At 35.9% G+C, this 24,877-nt stretch overlaps 2 protein-coding genes and 1 long non-coding RNA gene across 4 annotated transcripts; 2 read left to right on the forward strand and 1 right to left on the reverse strand.

Moving 5' to 3' along the window:
• Positions 1-1,275: 1,275 nt before the first annotated feature.
• LOC126691304 (citrate synthase 2, peroxisomal-like) lies at positions 1,276-3,885 on the forward strand. The gene is made up of 6 exons (XM_050386356.1): positions 1,276-1,291; positions 1,641-1,891; positions 2,458-2,638; positions 3,328-3,413; positions 3,503-3,607; positions 3,714-3,885. Exons 1-6 carry the CDS (start codon positions 1,276-1,278, stop codon positions 3,792-3,794), a joined length of 720 nt encoding a protein of 239 aa, XP_050242313.1. The 3' UTR covers positions 3,795-3,885.
• Positions 3,886-17,998: 14,113 nt separating this feature from the next.
• On the reverse strand, positions 17,999-19,193 carry LOC126691305 ((13S,14R)-1,13-dihydroxy-N-methylcanadine 13-O-acetyltransferase AT1-like). The gene is made up of 2 exons (XM_050386358.1): positions 18,770-19,193; positions 17,999-18,471 (listed from the first exon to the last, which is right to left on the reverse strand). Exons 1-2 carry the CDS (start codon positions 19,191-19,193, stop codon positions 17,999-18,001), a joined length of 897 nt encoding a protein of 298 aa, XP_050242315.1.
• Positions 19,194-22,481: 3,288 nt separating this feature from the next.
• Positions 22,482-24,235, forward strand: LOC126693248 (uncharacterized). 2 transcript variants are annotated; one of them, XR_007645245.1, is made up of 3 exons: positions 22,520-22,655; positions 23,241-23,906; positions 24,184-24,235. It is a non-coding gene; the product is annotated as an uncharacterized LOC126693248 (long non-coding RNA). The 2 variants fall into 2 exon arrangements; XR_007645244.1 differs by lacking the exon at positions 24,184-24,235 and having other exon boundaries at positions 22,482-22,655; positions 23,241-24,050.
• Positions 24,236-24,877: the final 642 nt, after the last annotated feature.

Consider the following 24,877-nt stretch of genomic DNA (forward strand, 5'->3'; position numbering starts at 1 on the left):
TGGGATTTGATTTTGGGGAAGGAGAGGGTTTTTGCTCATAGCTTCCTCGATGACACCGGCGGCATCTGAGTTTTGGGTTTTTGGGTTTTGATTTTGGGGAAGGAGAGGGTTTTGATTTTTGGGGAAGAAGAGGGTTGCATGAAAGAATCTGAAAAGAGAGTGGAGGGCATCGGGTATTTTGGGAGAAAAAAAGAGTACCAGATTTAGAAAAAATATATATATTACCGGTAGCGGTTTAGGCGGCCTGATGTTGATGAGCGACTGGGTTGCCGGTGGATGATAGTCTGACACTCCGACGATTCTTTCTCAATCTCCTTTTTTCTTTGTCTGTTCTGAGGAAGAAGATGTTTTGGTGAAAGAAAGGGTAGCGCATCGTGAAAGAGAAGGCAGAGCATTGGGGGTTTTAGAAAGGTTTTATTATATTTATATTTTTATTTTTTAATATTATGCTGATGTGGAAAATTGTGGGAGTTTCAAAAGTTTCGGTTTTATATTTTTTAATATTATGCTGATGTGGAAAATTGTGAGAGTTTCAAAAGTTTCGGTTTTATATATATATATATATATATAGATTATAATAAATAATAAGTTACCAATCATAATGAAGTGGCAATGCTAAGTATGTGAGTGAGGATGTGAAAAATTCAATACCCTAATAAAACTGTTTAAAAGAAAAAGATCCCTAAAAAATGGGACTTTAATAAATTTTATTTTTAGAAAACCTAAAAAAAGGGACTTGATCCATGTTATGTCTATAATATTTTTATAATAAATCATAGGTGGTTAATTATTAGTGGTTTTAATTTGAACCTACCACTGAAATTACTTTTCTATCCCACCAATAACAACCTGTTATATAAAATTTATTGTAAAAATATTGTGAAAATGTTGTAGACAGCTACCACTTTGTCACTAATTAGTATTACTAATTATCTATAACATTGATTGATTACAAAGATGTAGGAGTAGTATAATTAATTAATAATAAAAAGAAAAACCTTTCTTACAAAACTCCCACGTGGCTCACATTTTTCTCTCACTCCAATGCTCCATTGGACGAAGTGGACAGCTACCACCTTGTCACTAATTAGTATTACTAATTATCTATAACATTGATTGATTACAAAGATGTAAGAGTAGTATAATTAATTAATAATAAAAAGAACAACCTTTCTTACAAAACTCCCACGTGGCTCACATTATTCTCTCACTCCAATGCTCCATTGGACGAAAAGAAAGCCGCTTTTTTTTTTTTTTTATTAAAAGAGAATACTTATGGATTTCGATTATGGTTTAATCAGTTGAGCTAAAATTACTCTTTACCCATTAAACTTTAATATAAACATGAGAAATATAATGTACCTGTTTGTGAAACAAAAACCAAAAAAAGCAAAAACAAAAACAAAATACCACTGTTGAGGGCCGAGGTTGTTATTGTAATGTTGCTTCTATTTTCAGGGAAAAAAAATGGATAAAAATATATATAACATTGTTTAATCCTGAGCTCAAAATCCAATTCCAAACGAGCCATATTTAAATATAAATACTAATACTACTACCATATAAAAGTTTTCATCGCTCTTTTCTTCTTCTTCTTCTTCTTCTTGACTTTGATAACAGAAAGGCAAAAAAAATGTGAGGCGTGTCAGAGATATCGAGCGTGGTGGCGCGAGGGCGGTTGGCGGTGCTGACTGCGCACTTAATAACCGCCACCTCCTCCAATGAGCTCATTGAGGTGGCGCCATCTCTCGAGCCAAACAGCCTCTCAGCTCAGGTCTCACCTCCCGGAAACCTTGCAGGCTCCTTGACCGTCGTTGATGGAAGGACCGGCAAGAAGTACCAGGTACCGGTCTCTGAGGATGGCACTGTCAAAGCTACTGATCTTAAGAAGGTATGTCTTATGTTCTTACGTGAATTGTTTTTGCCTTTTGAAAAGCTCAACTGGGTTTGATTTGGTTTTGTTGTGTTTTGGTTTGTGATAGTTGTTTATGATCTGGGTTGTGGTTGTTGGGGAAATTTTTTTTCAGAACAGAGAAAAAAGATAGGATTTTGGAATTGGGTTTTGAATTATTGGTTATGTGGGCTAGTTTTTATTTATTTATTTTAAAGTTCTGATCCGATTAGCTTTTTGGGTTTCATTTGGACTTGTTTTGATTTGGGAGTGATTGAATTTTAATTTTGACGTGTTTTTGTTGAGAAAATCATAGATATAAAGGAGATTTATTAATTAAAGGATTTTTTTTTTTGAGAAAGTATTAATTAAAGGATTTGATATTAAGTTTCAATTCATCACGATAATTTTTAATGTTTGGCTGCTGGACATGGCATCAATATATGTTTGTTTGATGTGATTATTGGCATTGTATTTTGCTATGTTGATGAATTAACTTCAGGTGTACTGATTTTATTGTTTTCAATGAAATTTTAAATTTTGCAATTGCTCATGTGGATATACAGATTACAACTGGGAAAAATGACAAGGGGCTCAAAGTTTATGACCCAGGCTATCTGAATACAGCTCCTGTTCGGTTGTCGATTTGTTATATTGATGGTGATGAGGGTATCCTTAGGTATAGGGGCTACCCAATTGAGGAGTTGGCTGAGAATAGCACCGTTGTGGAAGTGGCCTACCTCTTAAGTAAGTTCTCTGTGGAGATTCCTATATTGTACTAGTTTCCTATATTGTACTAGTTTCTAATGACTAACAATCATTTATGTTATAATATGTTCTAATTTACTAGAATCATTTGTTGATAACTTTTTGATAATAAGCCAATGAGTCAATGAGCCCTACTCAAATAGCACTTCCTCATCTCACAAGTGTGGGTGGAGGATGAGGCCATGGGCTCAAAACCCACTTGGTGCATGTGTAATTACCAATAAAGAAAAGAATAATTGGTGGAGAAAATGAGGTTTGATAAAATAAATGAATTGGGATTTTAGAAGTACATACGTAAATCTTGTTGAAGGATTGTCTTCTTCTTCTCTCTCTCTTCCTCTTTCACACGCACACTGTATTGCCACTATAAGTATGAACAAGTATTATGCACTTTTATTTTCTGAAGGAAAATATGCCATTATATTGATATGTATGTGATGTGCTGGACATGCTAAAATGAAATTATGTTATAGTGATTAATTAAACCTGAGAATTTCTATAAAAAAGTTTTATTTAGTATAGAATTGTTTTGATTCCTCAAAAATTATATTTATACTGTTTGTATCTTTAATTATACAATGTTCATCTCTGTGTGTTTACTTGCACTCTTATGTCTACTTTCTTAATTCAATTTCTGTATCTGAAACTCTTTTTTTTTTTTTGCCCAGTGTATGGGAATTTGCCTTCTGAAAATCAGCTAGCAGACTGGGAATTTGCTATCTCTCAGCATTCAGCCATACCACAGGGAATTCTGGTATGCTTTACTTTCTTTCTCGTTTAAAAAAAAAAAAAAAAAAAGATAGTATGATCCTAAGTTCTGGTTTTGGTAAATTTGTTTTGTAGGATGTAATACAGGCGATGCCTCATGATGCTCACCCAATGGGTGTACTTGTCAGTGCAATGAGTGCTCTCTCCATTTTTCATCCTGATGCCAATCCTGCTCTCAGAGTAAGTTTGATAATTTTAGATTGATGTAGTGAGTTTTGTAGTACTCTTTTGATTAGCTAAAAGAAAATTCTTCTCTTTTTTATTTTTTATTTTTTATTTTTATCAGGTATCAATATTTTACAGGTACAAGTATCATGGCATAGGTTTTATATATGTACTGTTACCTGACACTTCTTCTATCTTGTGAAAAACTTTCCACACCCAATTTTTCACTAAATTTCAAGGAATATCTCTAATTTAACTTTTGGAAATAAAATTCTGGTATGAATTTCAAGCCACTTGATGAAGGGTTCCATTGATTGATAAAGAAAAAAAACAAAAACTGTTTTCTATCAGTTTATAGTCACTTGGTAATCGTCAAGGATTTTAACTCCACCACTTATTTTATCCTTGCAAGAAATACTTTGCCTTAAGTCTCATCCTACATTAATAGATTAATGTGTTGTTGGGAAAGTTGGGACAATTTTTCCTAAACTTTTTGTAAAGAGTAATGCTAGATCCACAAACTACTCTACAAACTTTTTACAAACTGCTGAAGGAGCATGGTACATGTCATCTAAAAATAATGAGCTGGACTAATTAGTCAGATTTTAAGTATAAAAATTCATTATAATTTTTAATTATACCAAAAACTTAAACAAATTCTGGTGACTGTTCAGCTCCTCCCTGAGTTCAGGCAAGTGGCAGCATGGTGACTGGCGCGTGGCGGTGTGTGGAGAAGAAAATTAAGATTTTTATCAACTTAGAAATTATAGGAGAAGAAAATAAGACTAAAAAAAAATTATAAAATAATAATGATGTGGCAAGCTCTAGAGAAGTCAACAAAAGTCAAAGATTTCAATTTTATATATAAAATATATAGATTATTTTTTTTTTTCTCACGTGTTCTATTCAATGTGCTACTTAGTACTTGCCAATCGGCTTTGATGGTCTCATGACCCTCATCGAAGGTACGATCATGGTGAAGTTTAGAAAAAGAAGAATGTATATATAATCATGGCGAAGTTTAGAAAAAGAAGAAGAAAAAAAAAAAGTTTGGAAGGTAAAATATCACTTTTGGCCCATATATATATATATATATAAAGCCCATGTGGACATCTAGGCGAATGGCTTGAGAGTTGAAACTGCTAGAAAATGTAGAGCAGATAATGAGTCAATGCACATAGTAATAGAGAACACAAATGCAAACAACCCGCCTTAGTCATGGTTGCCTAATACGTGACTATTACTTTGAACATGTGGATGTCACTTAATTTATAATTGTTCGAAAAATTTTATTAAAAAAAAGTTTTAAAATAAATAAAATTCTACCCATCTTAGTCAAAAGGTTATAATAGATTCTTTTTTTAATGAAAAAATATATGTATATACAAAATATATTCTCTTATATGTGTTTATTGTTGAACGGTTTTTTATGGGATGATAAATTGATTAGTATTTTTTTTTTCTATTTATCAACAAACAAAATAGGAAGATCTTTTCTATATATCAAGAATCAAATAATTTGGAATCAAAATATATAAAAGGGAATTAAAGGTTTGAAGAGAAAAAGATACCAAATAAAAGATCGTAACCATTTAAATTTGAAAAATGATAAATTTTTTTTGTTCATGAAACTTTATGTATAAATAATTAAATTAGTACTACTTCATATGTTTATTATTTAATTATTTTTAATTTATACAAATAGTAATTATTAGTGACATCAATGTATATGTATATTCTTTTAAAAAAAAATGTATGTGTATAAGTGCGTACACGTGCGTATACACACATATAATTATAAACTTTGTTCTTTATTCTTCCCCCCACCCACCCACCCCCCCCCCCCCCCCCCCCCCCTTGAGCCAAATCCTGACTTCGTTAAAGCTGTTTTTATATGTTTTCAATAATGTTGTTTTTGTATGTTATCTTACTAAATCATAACCATATAATCTTTTGATATGCAATCTCAACATTGTTATTGTACACAAATTTTATGCTTAAAAGTCACACAGTAACAAAAGCGTGCAACAAATAATCAATTTGTATTGACATTATATGAAAGTGTGTATAATTCTCTATATGATTCTTTGTAATAAAGGAATACTATAAATTTCTCTAATTCGATTTTTGCAATGCTTGATGATCCAAAGGACTATGAAGCTTGATCTTGGATTGTGTCTTAAAGTCTCCAAGTTGGGTGTGTAGCTTGAAATATTTGATTTAATATGGAACTAAATCAAATGGAAATTGTTGGGAAATTTCCTATTTTGATTGAGAGTAAGAATATGTCTTGATTTTGAATGAACAAGAGTGCTCTTTTGGACTTAGAGCTTTATTTCTTAGCAAAGCACTATTGTGATCTTTCTATCTTTGTCTTTTTTTCATATGGACGAGCAAGAAACAAAATTCCATATCTTTGTCCACTGTTGAAGCATAATACATTGTTGTAGGCAATTATTGCACTCAACTTCTTTGAATGATTATGACTATCCATTGTGACAATAGTGCCATTAACATTATCAAGAACCCTGTCCAATATTCTTGGACCAAGCACATCGATGTTCAATATTGTTTCATTAAAAATCTTTTAGAAAATCATGGTGTCTCTTTCATCCCAAAACATCACTCGGTGATTTTTTCAACAAACCACTCGATGGCCTTTGCATTGAGTGCCCCTTCGGAAGGTTATCAGTGTCTGTCCCATGATCTGCTAGTTCTTCTCCTAGGATGTGCATTCTTGTTCATCATTCATCCTAGGAGTTAGTGTTTATATACATTCATGCATTTCTTTTTAGCTTATTTTCATTAATTTAGCATTACGTTTTTGCTTTTATTATAAATTGAAAAACATCAAAGAAATGAAAGAGTGCAAAAAAAAAAAATCCAAAAATTGTGAAATATAGGAATAGATCTTAAAAAAACTTTAGGGCCTCGACAGATGGTTATTTTAAATAGGCCTTATCCATAATTTCTTCTGAGATGATACTGGTAGCTAACAAGGATGTGCAACCAAAATAGACATGTTAGCATTCAAAATATTGTAAGAATGCCTCTGAGAGAATTCCACCGCCACAACCAACATCAACTATTTTAAACCCTTCAAAACGCCTGGCACTGTTAGGATCCTTACTCAAACAAGGAAAACTAATCAGAATTTATTTGTGGGGGAGGTGGAAGTGAAATTGTTGTTGTACCATTACATACACGCTTAACAATAAAAGAGAGAGCTGTGGAGGACAGTATATATATTTCCAATGAAAGCCCTAGCATGAATATCTTAATACTTATAAAAAGCTAAAGGACAATCTTTTATTATAAGCTGCAGTGAAAGTGCATACTCATAGATAAGTGCAATTTATATGCTAGATGAAACTAAAATGACAACTATCAGCGTCAGATTGTATGGTCTGGTTTTTTTTATAAATATCCTAATAAGGGTCATTTACTTTATCTAGTCTAGTCATATACAGTCCTAACAACGGTCACTATATTCTTATTTAAATATAGGAATTAAGAATAAAATATAGAGATATAATAGGAAAATTATAACAGAAAATTAAAAGAATGAACTAAATTCCTCTCTCAGAAACCCTAGTCCAATTAAAAGAAGGTGAGACATTTGCGAAAAGAAGGGGTGAAAAAAGGGCTAGAAAAGAACAAAGACATGATGAAGAGAGAAAGACAATAAGAGCGGATTGAACTAATGCAGTATCTCCAGATTTCTAACTAAAATTGTAAATTATCCAAAGCCCAATGACACATGTTGTCCACATATTTAAAACCATCTGCCCCGTACTTATAAGATAAATTTAACTCCCACATCAGTCACCATTTAAACAACAATTTTCAGGGTAACCACATTGCATACCAAAATTTAAATTGCTGCTCAATAAGCAATCATACAATTAGCAATTCAAGACAAGTACTTGATGAACCTAATCCATTAAGCCTACCTAAATATGAGGATAGAGAGGCAAGGAATACCCAATGAACTACTACAACAACAAAACCTTAGTCCCAAAACTTTTAGTGTCGGCAATAAATCCTCAACAAACTAATCAGAGTCGACTACATATATCTCCACCATTCTATTCTATCAAAAATCATACTTTCTACAACCTCCTTAATAAACATGGTCCTTTTATATTATTTCTACTAGTGCTATTTTAAGCTAGATGCACCAACACTTCATTTGGAGTGCTGTAACCATGAAGTAACGGTGTCCTATCTATTTTATCATGTTATAATTTTTCAAAAATTGCCCATGTCGCCATAATGTACAATACTGTGTCCGTGCATCCTAGATTTTAAGTCTTCCTCTACCTCTAAGAGTACCCAATGAACTACAAAACCCAATATAAAACCAATAATTTATATTTCCAACAGAAACTTGGTGGAGTAAAAAAATTCTATACATAATCAATGTAATGTAAAGTAGAAAAATTTACCTGAAATGTTAACAAAGAGTGGAGTGAATGAAAGCAAGTCTTGTAGGATTCATCACATGCAATGGCTTAAATGGCCCTTCAGAATCCCACCTACTCATAAAACAAGTTAATTTAAAATTTCAAGTTGTAATTTCTTTCATTTTCCCTTTTTTTCCCTCACCAACCAAATAGAGGATTTAAAAAAAAAATAATTTGAGGAAATAAAAAGGCTGACTAGGTTTCGACAATGGAGGCGAATTTAGCGAGCTCGAGGCCTTTCAAAGAGGAAGCTCGTTGGAATCCTCTAGTAGAGGAAGAAGAAGAGGCATTGTAGAAAAGCCTATAGCTGAGGGAAGCTCGGTTAGGGTTAAGGATAGAGAAGTGAGGAGAGCGAATGTGGTTGTTGATGGAGATGGAGGAGATTAGGGCTCGAAGATGGCTATGCCTGACGAGCTTAGAAGCCATGTTTGAAGCTTGATACCGACCAAAACAAACAACGAGGAATGAGTTTTGGGTAGGAATGGCAACGGGTCGAGTTCGAATGAAAGCAAGTCCTGTAGGATTCATCACATGCAATGGCTTAAATGGCCCTTCTGAATCCCACCTACTCATAACACAAGTTAATTTAAAATTTCAAGTTGTAATTTCTTTCATTTTCCCTTTTTTTTCCCTCACCAACAAAATAGAGGGTTAAAAAAAAATGAGGAAATAAAAAGGCTGACCAGGTTTCGACAATGGAGGCAAAATTAGCGAGCTTGAGGTCTTTCAAAGAGGAAGCTCGTTGGAATCCTCCAGTAGAGGAAGAAGAAGCGGCATTGGAGAAGAGCCTATAGTTGAAGCTGAGGGGAGCTCGATTAGGGTTAGAGAAGTGAGGAGAGTGAATGTGGTTGTTGTTGGAGATGGAGGAGCTTAGGGCTCGGAGATGGCAATGCCTGACGAGCTTAGAAGCCATGTTTGAAGTTTGATGACAGACCAAAACAAATAACAAGGAATGAGTTTTGGGTAGGAATGGCAACGAGTCGGGTTCAAATGAAAGCAAGTATTGTAGGATTCATCACATGAAATTGCTTAAATGGCCCTTCAGAATCCCACCTATTCATAACATAAGTTAATTTAAAATTTCAAGTTGTAATTTCTTTCGTTTTCCCTTTAGTTTCCCTCACCAACCAAATAGAGGATTAAAAAAAAAAAAAAGGAAATAAAAAGGCTGACCAGGTTTCGAAAATGAAGGCAAATTTAGCAAGCTCTAGGTCTTTCAAAGAGGAAGCTCGTTGGAATCCTCTAGTAGAGGAAGAAGAAGAGGCATTGGAGAAGAGCCTATAATTGAAGGGAGCTCGGTTAGGGTTAGGGTTAGAGAAGTGAGGAGAACGAATGTGGTTGTTGATGGAGATGGAGGAGCTTAGGGCTCGGAGATGGCTATGCCTGACAAACTTAGAGGCCATGTTTGAAGCTTGATGACCAACCAAAACAAACTGCAAGGAATGAGTTTCAGGTAGGAATGGCAACAGGTCGGGTTCGATTGAAAGAAAGTCATGTGGGACTCATCACATGCAATGGCTTAAATGGCCCTTCAAAATCCCACCTATTCATAACACAAGTTAATTTAAAAATTGCAGTTGTAATTTCTATTTTTTCCCTTTTTTTTTTCCCTCACCAACCAAACAGAGGATAAAAAAAAATGAGGAATAAAAAGGTTGACCAAGTTTCGGCAATGGAGGCGAATTTTGTGAGCTTGAGGTCTTTCAAAGAGGAAGCACATTGGAATCCTCCAATAGAGGAAGAAGAAGAGGCATTGGAGAAGAGCCTATAGCTGAGGGGAGCTCGGTTAGGGTTAGGGTTAGAGAAGTGAGGAGAACAAATGTGGTTGTTGATGGAGATGAGGAGCTTAGGGCTCGGAGATGGCTATGCCCGACAAGCTTAGAAGCTATGTTTAAAGCTTGATGACAGACCAAAACAAACAACAAGGAATGAGTTTTGGGAAGGAAAGGCAACGGGTCGAGTTCGTATGAAAGCAAGTCCTGTAGGATTCATCACATGCAATGGCTTAAATGGCCCTTCTGAATCCCACCTACTCATAACACAAGTTAATTTAAAATTTCAAGTTGTAATTTCTTTCATTTTCCCTTTTTTTTCCCTCACCAACAAAATAGAGGGTTAAAAAAAAATGAGGAAATAAAAAGGCTGACCAGGTTTCGACAATGGAGGCAAAATTAGCGAGCTTGAGGTCTTTCAAAGAGGAAGCTCGTTGGAATCCTCCAGTAGAGGAAGAAGAAGCGGCATTGGAGAAGAGCCTATAGTTGAAGCTGAGGGGAGCTCGATTAGGGTTAGAGAAGTGAGGAGAGCGAATGTGGTTGTTGTTGGAGATGGAGGAGCTTAGGGCTCGGAGATGGCAATGCCTGACGAGCTTAGAAGCCATGTTTGAAGTTTGATGACAGACCAAAACAAATAACAAGGAATGAGTTTTGGGTAGGAATGGCAACGAGTCGGGTTCAAATGAAAGCAAGTATTGTAGGATTCATCACATGAAATTGCTTAAATGGCCCTTCAGAATCCCACCTATTCATAACATAAGTTAATTTAAAATTTCAAGTTGTAATTTCTTTCGTTTTCCCTTTAGTTTCCCTCACCAACCAAATAGAGGATTAAAAAAAAAAAAAAGGAAATAAAAAGGCTGACCAGGTTTCGAAAATGAAGGCAAATTTAGCAAGCTCTAGGTCTTTCAAAGAGGAAGCTCGTTGGAATCCTCTAGTAGAGGAAGAAGAAGAGGCATTGGAGAAGAGCCTATAGTTGAAGGGAGCTCGGTTAGGGTTAGGGTTAGAGAAGTGAGGAGAACGAATGTGGTTGTTGATGGAGATGGAGGAGCTTAGGGCTCGGAGATGGCTATGCCTGACAAACTTAGAGGCCATGTTTGAAGCTTGATGACCAACCAAAACAAACTGCAAGGAATGAGTTTCAGGTAGGAATGGCAACAGGTCGGGTTCGATTGAAAGAAAGTCATGTGGGACTCATCACATGCAATGGCTTAAATGGCCCTTCAAAATCCCACCTATTCATAACACAAGTTAATTTAAAAATTGCAGTTGTAATTTCTATTTTTTCCCTTTTTTTTTTTCCCTCACCAACCAAACAGAGGATAAAAAAAAATGAGGAATAAAAAGGTTGACCAAGTTTCGGCAATGGAGGCAAATTTTGTGAGCTTGAGGTCTTTCAAAGAGGAAGCACATTGGAATCCTCCAATAGAGGAAGAAGAAGAGGCATTGGAGAAGAGCCTATAGCTGAGGGGAGCTCGGTTAGGGTTAGGGTTAGAGAAGTGAGGAGAACAAATGTGGTTGTTGATGGAGATGAGGAGCTTAGGGCTCGGAGATGGCTATGCCCGACAAGCTTAGAAGCTATGTTTAAAGCTTGATGACAGACCAAAACAAACAACAAGGAATGAGTTTTGGGAAGGAAAGGCAATGGGTTGGGTTCAAATGAAAGCAAGTATTGTAGGAGTCATCACATGTAATGGCTTAAATGGCCTTTTAGAATCACGCCTATTCATAACACAAGTTAATTTAAAATTACAAGTTGTAATTACTTTCATTTTCCCCTTTTTTTCAACCACCAACCAAATAGAGGATTAAAAAAAAAAAATGAGGAAATAAAAAGGTTGACCAGGTTTCGGTAATGGAGGAGAATTTAGCGAGCTCGAGGTCTTTCAAAGAGGAAGCTTGTTCAAATCTTCCAGTAGAGGAAAAAGAAGAGGCACTGGAGAAGAGCCTATAGCTGAGGGGAGCTCAGTTAGGGTTAGGGTTAGAGAAGTGAGGAGAGCGAATGTGGATGTTGATGGAGATGGAAGAGCTTAGGGCTTGGAGATGGCTATGCTTGACGAGCTTAGAAGCCATGTCTGAAGCTCGATGACCGACCAAAACAAACAACAAGGAATGAGTTTTGGGTAGGAATGGCAAAGTGTTGGGTTCAAATGAAAGCAAGTCTTGTAGGATTCATCACATGAAACGGCTTAAATGGCCCTTCAGAATCCCACCTATTCATAACTCAAGTTAATTTAAAATTTCAAGTTGTAATTTCTTTCATTTTCCCTTTAGTTTCCCTCACCAACCAAATATAGGATTAAAAAAAAAAGGAAATAAAAAGGCTGACCAGGTTTCGGCAATGAAGGCGAATTTAGCGAGCTCTAGGTCATTCAAAGAGGAAGCTCATTGGAATCCTCTAGTAGAGGAAGAAGAAGAGGCATTGGAGAAGAGCCTATAGCTGAGGGGAGCTCGGTTAGGGTTAGGGTTAGAGAAGTGAGGAGAACGAATGTGGTTGTTGATGGAGATGGAGGAGCTTAAGGCTCGGAGATGGCTATGCCTGACGAGCTTAGAAGCCATGTTTGAAGCTTGATGACCGACCAAAACAAACAGCAAGGAATGAGTTTCGGGTAGGAATGACAACGGGTCGGGTTCGATTGAAAGCAAGTCATGTGGGATTCATCACATGCAATGGCTTAAATGGCCCTTCAGAATCCCACCTATTCATAACACAAGTTAATTTAAAAATTCCAGTTGTAATTTCTTTTATTTTCCCTTTTTTTCCCTCACCAACCAAATAGAGGATTCAAAAAAAAAAAAAAAAAATTAGGAAATAAAAAGGCTGACCAAGTTTCAGCAATGGAGGCGAATTTTGCGAGCTCGTGGTCTTTCAAAGAGGAAGCTTGTTGGAATCCTCTAGTAGAGGAAGAAGAAGAGGCATTGGAGAAGAGCCTATAGTTGAGGGGAGCTCAGTTAGGGTTAGGGTTAGAGAAGTGAGGAGAGCAAATGTGGTTGTTGATGGAGATGGAGCAACTTAGGGGTAGGAGATGACTATGCCTGACAAGCTTAGAAGCCATGTTTGAAGCTTAATGACAGACCAAAACAAACAACAAGGAATGAGTTTTGGGAAGGAATGGCAACGGGTCGGGTTCGAATGAAAGTAGGTCTTGTAGGATTTATCACAAGCAATGGCATAAATGGCCCTTCAGAATCCCACCTATTCATAACACAAGTTAATTTAAAATTTCAAGTTGTAATTTCTTTAATTTTACCTTTTTTTTCCTTCATCAACCAAATATAGGATTAAAAAAAAAATGAGGGAATAAAAAGGCTGACCAGGTTTTGGCAATGGAGGTGAATTTAGCAAGCACGAGGTCTTTCAAAGAGGAAGCTTGTTGGAATCCTCCAGTAGAGGAAGAAGAAAAGGCATTGGAGAAGAGCCTATAGCTGAAGTTGGGGGGAGCTCGGTTAGGGTTAGAGAAGTGAGGAGAGCGAATGTGGTTGTTGATGGAGATGGAGGGGCTTAAGGCTTTGAGATGGCTTTGCCCGACGAGCTTAGAAGCCATGTTTGAAGCTTGAAGACCGACCAAAACAAATAACAAGGAATGAGTTTTGGGTAGGAATGGCAACGGGTCAGGTTTAAATGAAAGCAAGTCTTATAAGATTCATCACATGCAATGGCTTTAATGGCCCTTCAGAATCCCACCTATTCATTACACAAGTTAATTTAAAATTACAAGTTGTAATTTCTTTCATTTTCCTTTTTTTTTCCACCACCAAATAAATAGAGGATTAAAAAAAAATGTGGAAATAAAAAGGCTAACCAGGTTTCGGCAATTGAGGCGAATTTGGTGAGCTCGAGGTCTTTCAAAGAGGAAGCTCATTGGAATCCTCCAGTAGAGGAAGAAGAAGAGGCATTGGAGAAGAGCCTATAGCTGAGGGGAACTCGGTTAGGGTTAGGGTCAGATAAGTGAGGAAAGCGAATGTGGTTGTTGATGGAGAGGGAGGAGCTTAGGGCACGAAGATGGCTATGCCTGACGAGCTTAGAAGTTAGAAGCCATTTTTGAATCTTGATGACTGACCAAAACAAACAACAAGGAATGACTTTTGGGTAGGAATGGCAACGGGTCAGGTTCAAATGAAAGCAAGTCTTGTAGGATTCATCACATGTAATGGCTTAATTGGCCTTTCAGAATCCCACCTATTCATAACACAAGTTAATTTAAAATTTTCAGTTGTAATTTCTTTCATTTTCCCTTTTTATTTTCTCACCAACCAAATAGAAGATTAAAAAAAAAAAAAAAGGAAATAGAAAGGCCGACCATGTTGACGCTGCTTATGCCGGAAGCGCCTGTATTTGTCCTGAGTTTCGGCACTTCATCGATGGTGTTGAGGGTGCAAACTCATTTAGTCTCAATGCACACAAATGGTTCTTAACCTCTTTGGATTGTTGCTGCCTTTGGGTAAAAGATCCGAGCGCCTTGATAAAGTCACTCTCAACCAACCCTGAGTTCTTGAGGAATAAAGCCTCGGATTCAAAGCAAGTGGTGGACTATAAAGACTGGCAGATAACCCTAAGCCGAAGATTTCGTTCCTTGAAATTATGGTTTGTGCTTAGAAGCTATGGTGTAGCTAACCTTAGGAGCTTAATGAGAAACCATGTGAAAATGGCCAACCTTATTGAAGGGTTTGTAGCTATGGATAAAAGGTTTGAAATCGTGGTACCTATAAATTTTGCCATGGTTTGTTTCAGGATTTTGCCATCGGCACTAAGTGAGACAGTATACAAAAATGGTAAGCTTGACATAGTAAGCGAGGAACTTGCGAATGAGGCAAACCGCAAATTGTTGGAGTCCATTAACATGTCGGGCTGTGTCTTCATGACTCATGCTGTGGTCGAGGGAGTATAAGTGATACTATTTGCCGTTGGTGCAACTCTAGTCGAGGAACGACACGTTATCACGGCTTGGAAAGTGGTGCAGGAGCATGCAAATGTCATACTAAGCACTTAATTAGTTCTTGTGTAAGCCTAGCTAGGCTGAATCTTCTTTGCATGCAGCCAGTAAAATATTTTTTTTTTCGTACAATAAATGGGGGTAAGGATTTGAAATCTAGTTCTTCCCATGAGAAGAATCAATCCCCTCCACCATTTGTTAAAATATTACCAATGTAATTTTGAATTTAAAAATAAAATCATGAATTTGCTAAGTGTGTTTGCGGAAAGATTATAAACTAGATTTTTATTTTGAGTATTGTTTGTGGTTCTATTATTACTTTTTGTATTAACTTTATTTCAATAATCAAATTTTCAATTTTTTGAAATATGCTAACTTTTAGTTTTTTGTCCCATATTATGCAAATAATCTATTGAAAATAAATAATTCACAAACGAACTTCCATTTGAGAACAACTTATCTATAACCTTTTGATGAAATCATTTGTTAAAAGTATTGTAGATAAAAGTTAACTTTTAGTTTAATTTTCAGTTTTTTAGAAATATACTAACTTTTAACTTTTTATCTCATATTATGCAAATAATCTATAAAAAATAAACAATTCACAAACGGACTTCCATTTGAGAACAACTTATTTATAGCTTTTTGGTGAAATCATTTGTTAACAATATTGTATATAAAAGTTAAAAACTCAATATAATAGGTTAATTGTTTATTTTTACTAAAAATACTCTAGCAAAAAGAGTTGAGTCAAACCCGCAATAATTAAAAAGTAACTAACATTTGTGCAAAAACTAGAGCATGAGACCTACAAACAATCAACTTTACCTTACTTTTTAAACAAAAGGTTATAGTGGGTCCCCCAATGTGCCAAGCCGTTGACTAATTAAGCTCACCTAAGCCAAAAAAAAAAAAAAAAAAAAAAATCTTTTTCTTTGCGGCACCGGCAAATAATAGAAGTAATAAGTAATAAGCTAGCAGTTTTAAGGGATAAAATGGGCTTTTGCCCTTTTCCACAAAACTAATTAGCCTTTTGCCCTTCTTCCCAAACTAAATAGGGAAATGCCCTTCTTTTGAAACTCGACTTTCTCAAAATCGAGTTAAAAAAAAAAAAAAAATTCTAAAGCCCTATAGTGACGTTTTTAAGGACCTATAGTGACGTTTGAAGAACCTATAGTAACGTTTTATAACTTGATATTCACAAAATCGAGTTATAGGCAATTTTATTGCCTATAACTCGATTTTATGGATATCAAGTTACAAAACGCCACTATAGGTCCTTAAAAACGTTACTATAGGTCCTTAAAAACGTCACTATAGGGTTTAACTCGATTTTGAAAAAGTCGAGTTTCAAAAGAGGGACATTTCCCTATTTAGTTTGAGAAGAAGGGCAAAAGGCTAATTAGTTTTGTGGAAAAGGGCAGAAGCCCATTTTGTCCCAGTTTTAAGCTATTTAAGTGCATCCCAAATGCACACTTAGAGCTTGGCAAAAACTTTTAGCTTTTTAATCAAGATCTATAGATAAAATTGCTCTTCTAATAAGCGAATAAGCAAGTTGGTTGCCCTCCTTTTTTACATGTCTAAAACTATATATATTTATGAAAAACCTTTGATAGAATCCAAATCTCTTCAATAACATGACCAAACATAGTTTTTGATGGCATCTGGTTGTTGATTGCTGTGACCAGACTCCTCGGTTGCACATCTCTAAGAGGTTTTCATTGCACATCAAGGAATTCATTGAGTAGTTCCTTAGCTTTAAATGCCACTTCTTTCAAAGCCCATGTTGGTTGCTTTTCTCTGATCCTATTTCTGCTTTGCCAAAGGCACCAGGTGATCATAGAAAATAATGCTATCGTGAGAGGAGGAGCTTGTTCAATCACTGTACTAGCCAATTCAAACACTTGGAACTTACCCAGCTCGATAAAGCTTGATCTTGTTAATGTTATGCGTATAATTCAGGGTTAATTATGGTTATAGGTTTCCCTTTGAATAAAGGAGAAATTGAGATCGACATGGTTTTGTTCCATCCACAAAACTGATTAAATTATGACTTTTCAAATAAGGGAGGAATTGGCAAGCCACAAAATATGATTTGTTTGATCAAGCTTGATCAACACAAGGTGAGAAAAATTGTTGCAAGACTTATTTTTTATATATATAAATTTTTTAGGGAAAGGGAGATTTGAGCTATGATATTCCCGTTAAAAATACCAACAATTATTAGTTAAACTATAAGACTCTTGGTATTGCAAGAGTTATTAGACTCTTACACCATGAAAGAAAAGTAACACAAGTTTTTTTTTTTTTTCTTTAATAATTCGATATTTACAATATAAGAGGGAATTGGAACCCTAGATGTTATGAACAAACTAAAAGATACCAAAAAGTTGAAATGCAAACTCTTGATAGTAACACAAGGTTTTAAAATGGGCTTTCAAGGTTTTAAAATGGGCTTTCAAGTTATAGAATACCTTCCCAAAGTATTTGTTTATATACAGAAAATAAATATTAGCAAATATTCAAATTTAAAATATAGAATTAAGTGTGATTATGTAACCGATTGCTTAACTTGCTATCATCATTAGATACTTGATTCTTGCTTAGAAGCTTTAATACCTTTATCCTTCCTATGATCTTGTTCTTTGTCAAAACGTTCAGTCGCAGTCCCTTTCTTCCTTATCATCCCAATCTTTGATTTAGTCTTCAATTTATAATTTAAGAGTAAGAAATTATACAGGGGTTAAGAACTAAGGGCTACGTCTAGGCCAAATAAGAAATGAGTGGAGCTATCATACTTGTTTGAGGTCCGCTTAATTTGTTCTTCTGGTTTTACAAGTAGTAGTTTTGCTTTATTTTCCCAATGTCAAGTTAACACACAATTTGCATTTAACAAGAAGACATAAATGTAAGAAGATATATATATATATATATATATATTTTTTTTTTTTTGGTATATAAGAAGAAATTTTATTTAAGAAACTGGAGAACCAGCAGTATAAAAAGAAATCAAGAGCTGACAATACTGCCAGCTGCAAAAACACCAACATAAATACTGACTAATTAGTTGATTTAAAGCAGAAGTTGACATTATTGTTGTCAAGTAGCAAGGGTTGTGACAACTGTTCTCCCTTCTTACCATTTTATACTTAAAGAATCCTTTATTTTAGCTAATGAATCCGCTTAATGAAGAAACTTTGAAATCATGTTCTAGCTACTAGGAGCTCTTTAACATTAAAGCCTGAAAGATGTAGTAGCATATGCAAGGAGCTCCTTGTCACATTCAAATTTGGCCATATCTTCCTCGTTCAAGTTTATCCATGCCTCTATTCCATCCCCAAGTTTGGTGTCTGAAAATGTCATTAGATTCTTGAAAGGTAAACTAACCCAACCAACCAAAAAAGGCTCTCCCCACCCAAAGTCAACGTCATATAAAGGAAACCCGCACAATGCAGTGAAATTTAATACAACATTATCTTGTGTCATGATTTTTCCACTCAGCTCTTTGAGGATCTCCAAGTGTTCACTACCTTGTAGTTTTTTCACGTAATCCTTGTCAATTTTTCCTTTTGCATCTCTCAACTTGACCACAATGCCATAACAATCTTCCCGGCTGGTTTCTTTAGACACGATGGCTATTGTGACTTGGAATAAATTTCCAAAAGAATAGTCAGATAATGGGGGATCCATTCTCGTTCTCAAATTCACTGCATGAAGAATTGTGGAGCCTTTCAATCTTAGACTTCAGTCGATCAGTGGCAACTACATATCGACTCCATATAAAAGCCAACAAGGCCTCAACACGGCTGGGGTATACCGGGTATTCTAAGCTTGAGCTTTCTACATATTTTGCTTTAAGTGCCTCAATTGAAGCAGAACTAAACACAAATCTCTTTAATACAAGCTTCTATTTTGTCATAATAGCTTTTGAACCAATTCCAGATAAAGAAGTTATAGGTGGGAAGAGAATGGATGATTGAAATTGTGAATATATCTCACACTCACCTCTAGATGTGGCTACCCAATTTTTCACAAATGTGCTAAAGGATGAGCCATCAGCAATCTTGCGGGAAATGCATGCACCAATGGCAATACCACCACAAGTGAAGTAGTTGACTTGAGCAGCAAACGCTAAATGGTGTGCGCCATCAATATCACATGGAAGAAATTTCTTCAACTTTGCAAGATTTGGATCAGCAGCAATATCTGAAAGCTGGCACTTGACTTGGGCTTCGAGATACAAGATGCCTTCATCGTTGCAGTCTACAATAAGATTGTCTTTAACGCAGCCAGTTAAAGGGTAGTAGCACTTTAAGACATCGGACAATGATTTCTTCAGCACACTAGATTTGGCAGTTTCACTGCTGAATTTTGAGTAAGCATCATTCTTATTGTAGAAGCAGATAGAAGAAATATACACCGAAGGCATTATTTGTGTTAGGATATATGTGAATCATGTTAGGAATATATGTCAATATTTTATATAATTGGCTAATTCTTTGACAAAACGTACTTTACTTGTAATTGGATAAATCTAAGATGTGTTTAATGTTTCAAGGAACAAGATTTCAAGTTCAAGTGTTAAAACCATGCAAGTCTGTCCAAGAAACAAGTGAAGAAATGCTGGATTTTAAAGCTCGACAGTTATTTCAACAGCTAGTATCTATCGAGGTTTAAAAGGCTGCTGAAGCCTGATGCTCGACAGCTTCTCGATAGATAGGGTATCTATCGAGATTTATGAAATTCAGTTTTTCAGAGCTAATTTCACTCTATTCCGTGAGTATGTGTTTATGCTTTCTTTTCTCACAACTCTAAACATATATAAGGATTATTTTTGTAAAGTTGTAATTTACAACTACGTGTTTTGTTGGCTTTAATTCCGTGCCAAATTTGATTGTAATTATGTTCAATCTTTTATACCCTGTATTTCATGTGGGATTTCATTGTAAGGGTTGTGTGTGAGAGAGTGTGTGTGAAGACTCAAGGCATGAAGACTAAATCTGTTTTCGCAGGTAGCTTACGACTAAGCATCCCGCGAAGTGATGCATGTGACTTGCACATGAATAAAATGCGAAGAGTCAGGACAGGATAGAGACAATTGGTTTTCGCAAGTATCTCGCGGGTAAGGCCTTCCTGCGAGACGTACCCATGAAACATTTTGTTTTACCAGACTGTCATTTCTGATACACACTTTCTGTGCCTACGCTATTTATAGCCACATACCCACAGATGTTAAGGAGTGCTTTTGAGAGAAAACCCTACCCACAAATCTTGAGAGTTAGAGATTATTATACCCACATTTCTCTACACAATTGCTTGTGGATTTTCCTCAACTCCTACCTCTCCATTTCCATACCATTGAGAGGTTGATAGTCCAAACACTTATCACATCCTTTTAGAGTGTCAAGTGAGGTTTTGGTGATGCTAGGCAACATTGGAAGAAGCCAGACTTTGGCGGATGCAATTGGGCGTATTGCGGGATCTGGAAAGTTAGACAAGACATGGTTCTGAGAAGCCTTGTTGGAGTAGGAGCTTGGAGGGCTTAGGTGTATCGGGTAGATTAGGCTTTGAGGGTTTCTTATTAACCCATGTATCCCAATTGATTGTCTAGTGGATTGATTACCGCTTGGAGGGCGGCGGAGAAATTTTTCGCCGAGTTCTTTGGTTTCCTCTTCGATAATACATCAGTGTGTTATCTTATGTTTGCATTATTCTTCCCTACTTTTTTACCTTTCATTTTACTGTTGCGTTATAATGATTATGGGTTAGAGTAGCTTGTTTGTTTATCCACTCGCATTTACTCTATTCCGCACTTAGTATTAAGTTAAAGTAAAATCTATCGAGCCGTAACTTTAATTTGAGGGTCTAAATAGCTCTTGTGTTTTTAACACATTTTCGAGCATTCAATTTTAAGGGCTGTCAAAGGTTGCGTGAGTGTGAAGCAAAGTTTTGTTCATGCAAATTGTGACTGGTGACAGAATTTGCTTTAGTTCATCTTTCTCTTGAAGAAGCTGTTGCATTTGTACGCCGTTGGGTTTTGTGATAAAGAATTTTGCAGCCAACATATTTCTCAAGTTGGTGATTAAGTCGCATACCGGGATTCGCGCATTTATTGGTTAGTCACGTATTGGGAGCCATGCATTACAAGGAGAGATAGTCACTACAGAACATGTCCAATTGGGTATTGGGATAAGGGTTCAACTGTAGGTTGGTATAACGTACTGAGATTCCTTTACTTGTAACGGCTTGTTGTGATAATAGTGGATTCTCGGGAGTAATGACCTTAAAATCACTTGGTGAGATTTTTGTCGTGTTGGTTTTCCCCATTCGTAAACAAATCATCGCGTCATTTAATTTCCACTGCATATTTAGTTATTTGGTGATTTGTTTGTGTTACCACACGATTTGCATGTTAATTAACTTAATTAAATTCACTTAGCTAAATTAATTGGTTAATTTATCACAAGAGGTCAATACATTCTTGGCTTGTCAAGTGGTATCAGAGCAAGCACACTCTGATTAGGTTTTAATCTTTGTTGTGAGATCCATTGACCCCTGTTTGTCATGGATAGAGGACAATTTCTTATTATACCTTATTTATTTGATGGCACTAACTATGCATACTAGAAAATACGCATGAGAGCTTTCTTACAGTCTTTAGATGAGAAGGTGTGACAAGCTATAGAGATTGGTTGGATTAAGCCAAAGGAAGTGCCGGTCGATTGGGATGATGCTAAGATCAAGGCGGAAAACTTCAACAATAGGGCATTGAATGCTTTGTTCAGTGCAGTGATTAATAAGGAGTTCAAAAAGATATCCTTCACTAAAACTACGAAGGAAGCATGAACCATTCTCTAGACAACCTATGAGGGAACCAAGGTTGTCAAGGATTCGAAGTTTTAGAGGCTCACTACAAGCTTCGCAGAAATCAAGATAGAGGAGGATGAGTCTTTTGATGAGTTCTATGCCATGCTCAAGGACATAGTGAACTCAGCCTTTAATCTTGGGGAAACCATTCCTAAACTCAAGATTGTTAGAAAGGTGCTTAGATCTCTACCCAAGAGATTCCATGCCAAGATCACTGCAATTGAGGAGTCAAAGGATATTGACAAAATTCCTTTGACAGAGCTGGTTGGTAATCTGTAGACCTATGGCACTGAAGTCCAAGAGCAGTGACACGAATGAGTCTTCAGATGATGAAGATTCTAAAATGAAGTCATACATCATGAGGCAATTCAAGAAGTTCATGAAAAATGCCAATGGGAAGGGCTTTGACAAGGACCGTTGGCAATCTAGTTCTTCTTAGTTTAAAAGACAAGACAAAGGGAAAAAGGATGCTAGGGATGGCGGTCAGTACACTGTTCCCTCAGGACCAAAGTGCTTTGGGTGTCAAGGTTTTGGTCACATGAAACAAGAGTGCCCAACATATCTCAAGACCATTGGGAAAAGAAAAGCACTTGTTGCTACATTGAGTGACACTGAGCTTGAGGATGACTCCGATAATGAGGATGATGGGATCCTAAATGCCTTCACTGCCATTGTAAATCCTACTGAGGGGATTGTTGAAGATGTGGATTGTAACGCCCCAGCCTAAGTCAAAAAAAAAAAAAAAAAGGTGGTCAGATTTTTGACTCACGTGAACCCCACCCACCTAACCCTTAATTCCCTACCACTCCTTTTTCTCTCAAAATTTCTCCCCTTTGGCCGGCTGGCTCTCCTCTCTTCTCACTTTGCTCTATTTTTCTATTTCATTTTGTCTCAAACACCCACAATCCTCTTTCACACTCCCTCACTCTCCCACCAGTGCATCAATCCACCGCCTCCACCATTATCTTCTGGCGAAAAAGCTCCATAAAAACCTCTTAAGCTCCTACATCTCATCTTATTTAAGGTAAGAGCTTTTATACTTTTTGTGGGTTTTCATATTTTGCTAGAGGTTTTTTGTAATCTAAGTTTTGAAAGTGATATTCTTGTGATAATGTTTATGGGTTTTGCTTTGGTGGACCTATTTGGGTGAATGGTTGTGGATTTTGTACAATGGTAGCCATTTGAGATTTACCCATAGTAAAGATTTGGGGGTTTTGACTTTCTAATGTGAAACAATTGATGAATCTAATTTTTATTGTTTATTTGGAGCTAGTGGATGATTTACATTTGGGGTTTGTAATAGTGGATATGGTTATATATGTTGTTGTTTTGTGGATCTCTTGAAAATGACATGTATGTTGAGGAAGAAATTCATATAGTGTTGGGATCTCTTATGGTAAAGAAAAGGCTTTGAATGATATGATTATAAATTGGAGTCTAAGCCTTGTAAATGAAATTGTTGATAAACTTTGGAAGTGAAATACATTATTTGTGAGGTTAAGTACTTAGGCTTGCCTAATTAATTTCTTATCTAGCGATTTATAATTCGTAGCTAGATAAAATGTCAAACTTTATGCTTATTGTGATAGGTTTGTTTGGTATTGTTTAGGTTCTAACTAATCTCCTTTGGAGTTTTGGAACTAAGCTTTTTGCGGGTTGCAAGGTAAGTAGCTTTTAATGGGATTTTTGGAAAATAACCATGTTGTATAAACATTGTTTTCGGGTCAAACACATTTTGGAAAATTAATGGTGGAACTATGTTTTTCTAAAAAGTGTTATGTTGTGACCCTACTATATATGATTATATATGAAAGTGCATATTTTTATTGCATATGGGGAATTGCATGATTTGTTAGCATGGAAAAGACTAGCATCTTTGATTGAATTTTTGAGAATGCGTTTTATGGATTCATTGCATTATTTGCAAATTCTAAAGATGCTTTATCTTAGCTTGTATTATTTGGGAAATTTACACAAAATATTTATGTCAAGAAATAGTTTAGAGGACTTTGAGAATATTATGGCTATTTGGTTATTGAAATATTTTATAAAACTACTTGGAAGTGAACTGTGTATTTTAAATACATTAACTTGTGAGCTTTTGACATGGTTTTGTCATTGTGCCATGATATTGGTGATTATCCTGTCTGTGTGACGACCCGTTTGTGTGACGACCCCATCTGTGTGATGATCCCGTCTATGTGACGAACTGTTTGTGTGACAACTCGTCTTTGTGACGACTCGTCGGTGTGACAACCTTGTCATGTGGCCTTGGGTGTGGTTTCTGGATTTGAAATGGTATTGGATATTTTATGGCTCACAATGAATAATATGTAGTTTCATAATTACTTTGAGAAGCTTGGTGCTACAATATGTCTATTATTCTTGTCATGATGTTAAGGAAATTTATTTTGCAGAATTCAAATGGAAATTCCCAAATTTTAGCATGTCTGTAAAATGTTCATTGTTATGAAACTTGCATTTCCCCCACCCCTATTAATTATGCTACTTACTGGACTCTGTCTTATCCCATTATTTTATAAACTTTTCAGAGTAGGCAACAATCTTTTGAGACAGCTTTTTGGTGGCTAACAGTAGTTAGACCAACTACTGATGGAGGTTGAACTTTTGTAATGGGTATATTAGATGGTGTACATCTTAGAATGGACTTGACTCATTCTTTTGTATATTATAGTGGTTGTGACGTTATTTCCATTGATGGGACAAGCTGATGATATATAATTAATTATTTAGACCTCTATTCTTCTGTGGCCAATGGTCCTTGTAATTTTTGCTTAGAGCTCTGATTTACTTTGAGAGTATATTCAATGGAATTATTATAATAATTCTTGATGTTGGTACTTGATATGATTTTTGTGGATTAAATTGTTAAAAAGGAAGGAAAAAAAAAATCTACAGGTACTTTGAGACATGTTTCTCATGCTTTGGACCCTTTAGGGTTTGGGGCGTGACATGGATGATGAAGAGGACTTGTTGGACTCTAAGTTCGAGAAAATGGAAGATCAAGATGATATTCATACAACCTATGAAAAGTTTTATAAAGTTTTTGAGACGCATGAGAAACTTTATAGGCTGGCTATCAAGAAGTTGAGTGATTTGGAACTTGATTGAGAAGAGCTTTCCACAAAGTTTAATGAAGCCAATCAGACCATTGGAGCATTGTGATTTGAGAACAACTTCTTGGCGGAAAAGACTAAAAAGCTTGAGGCAAAGTTGTTCCAAGTT

The sequence above is a fragment of the Quercus robur genome, chromosome 7 (genome assembly GCF_932294415.1).
Source record: "Quercus robur chromosome 7, dhQueRobu3.1, whole genome shotgun sequence".
NCBI lineage: Eukaryota > Viridiplantae > Streptophyta > Magnoliopsida > Fagales > Fagaceae > Quercus > Quercus robur.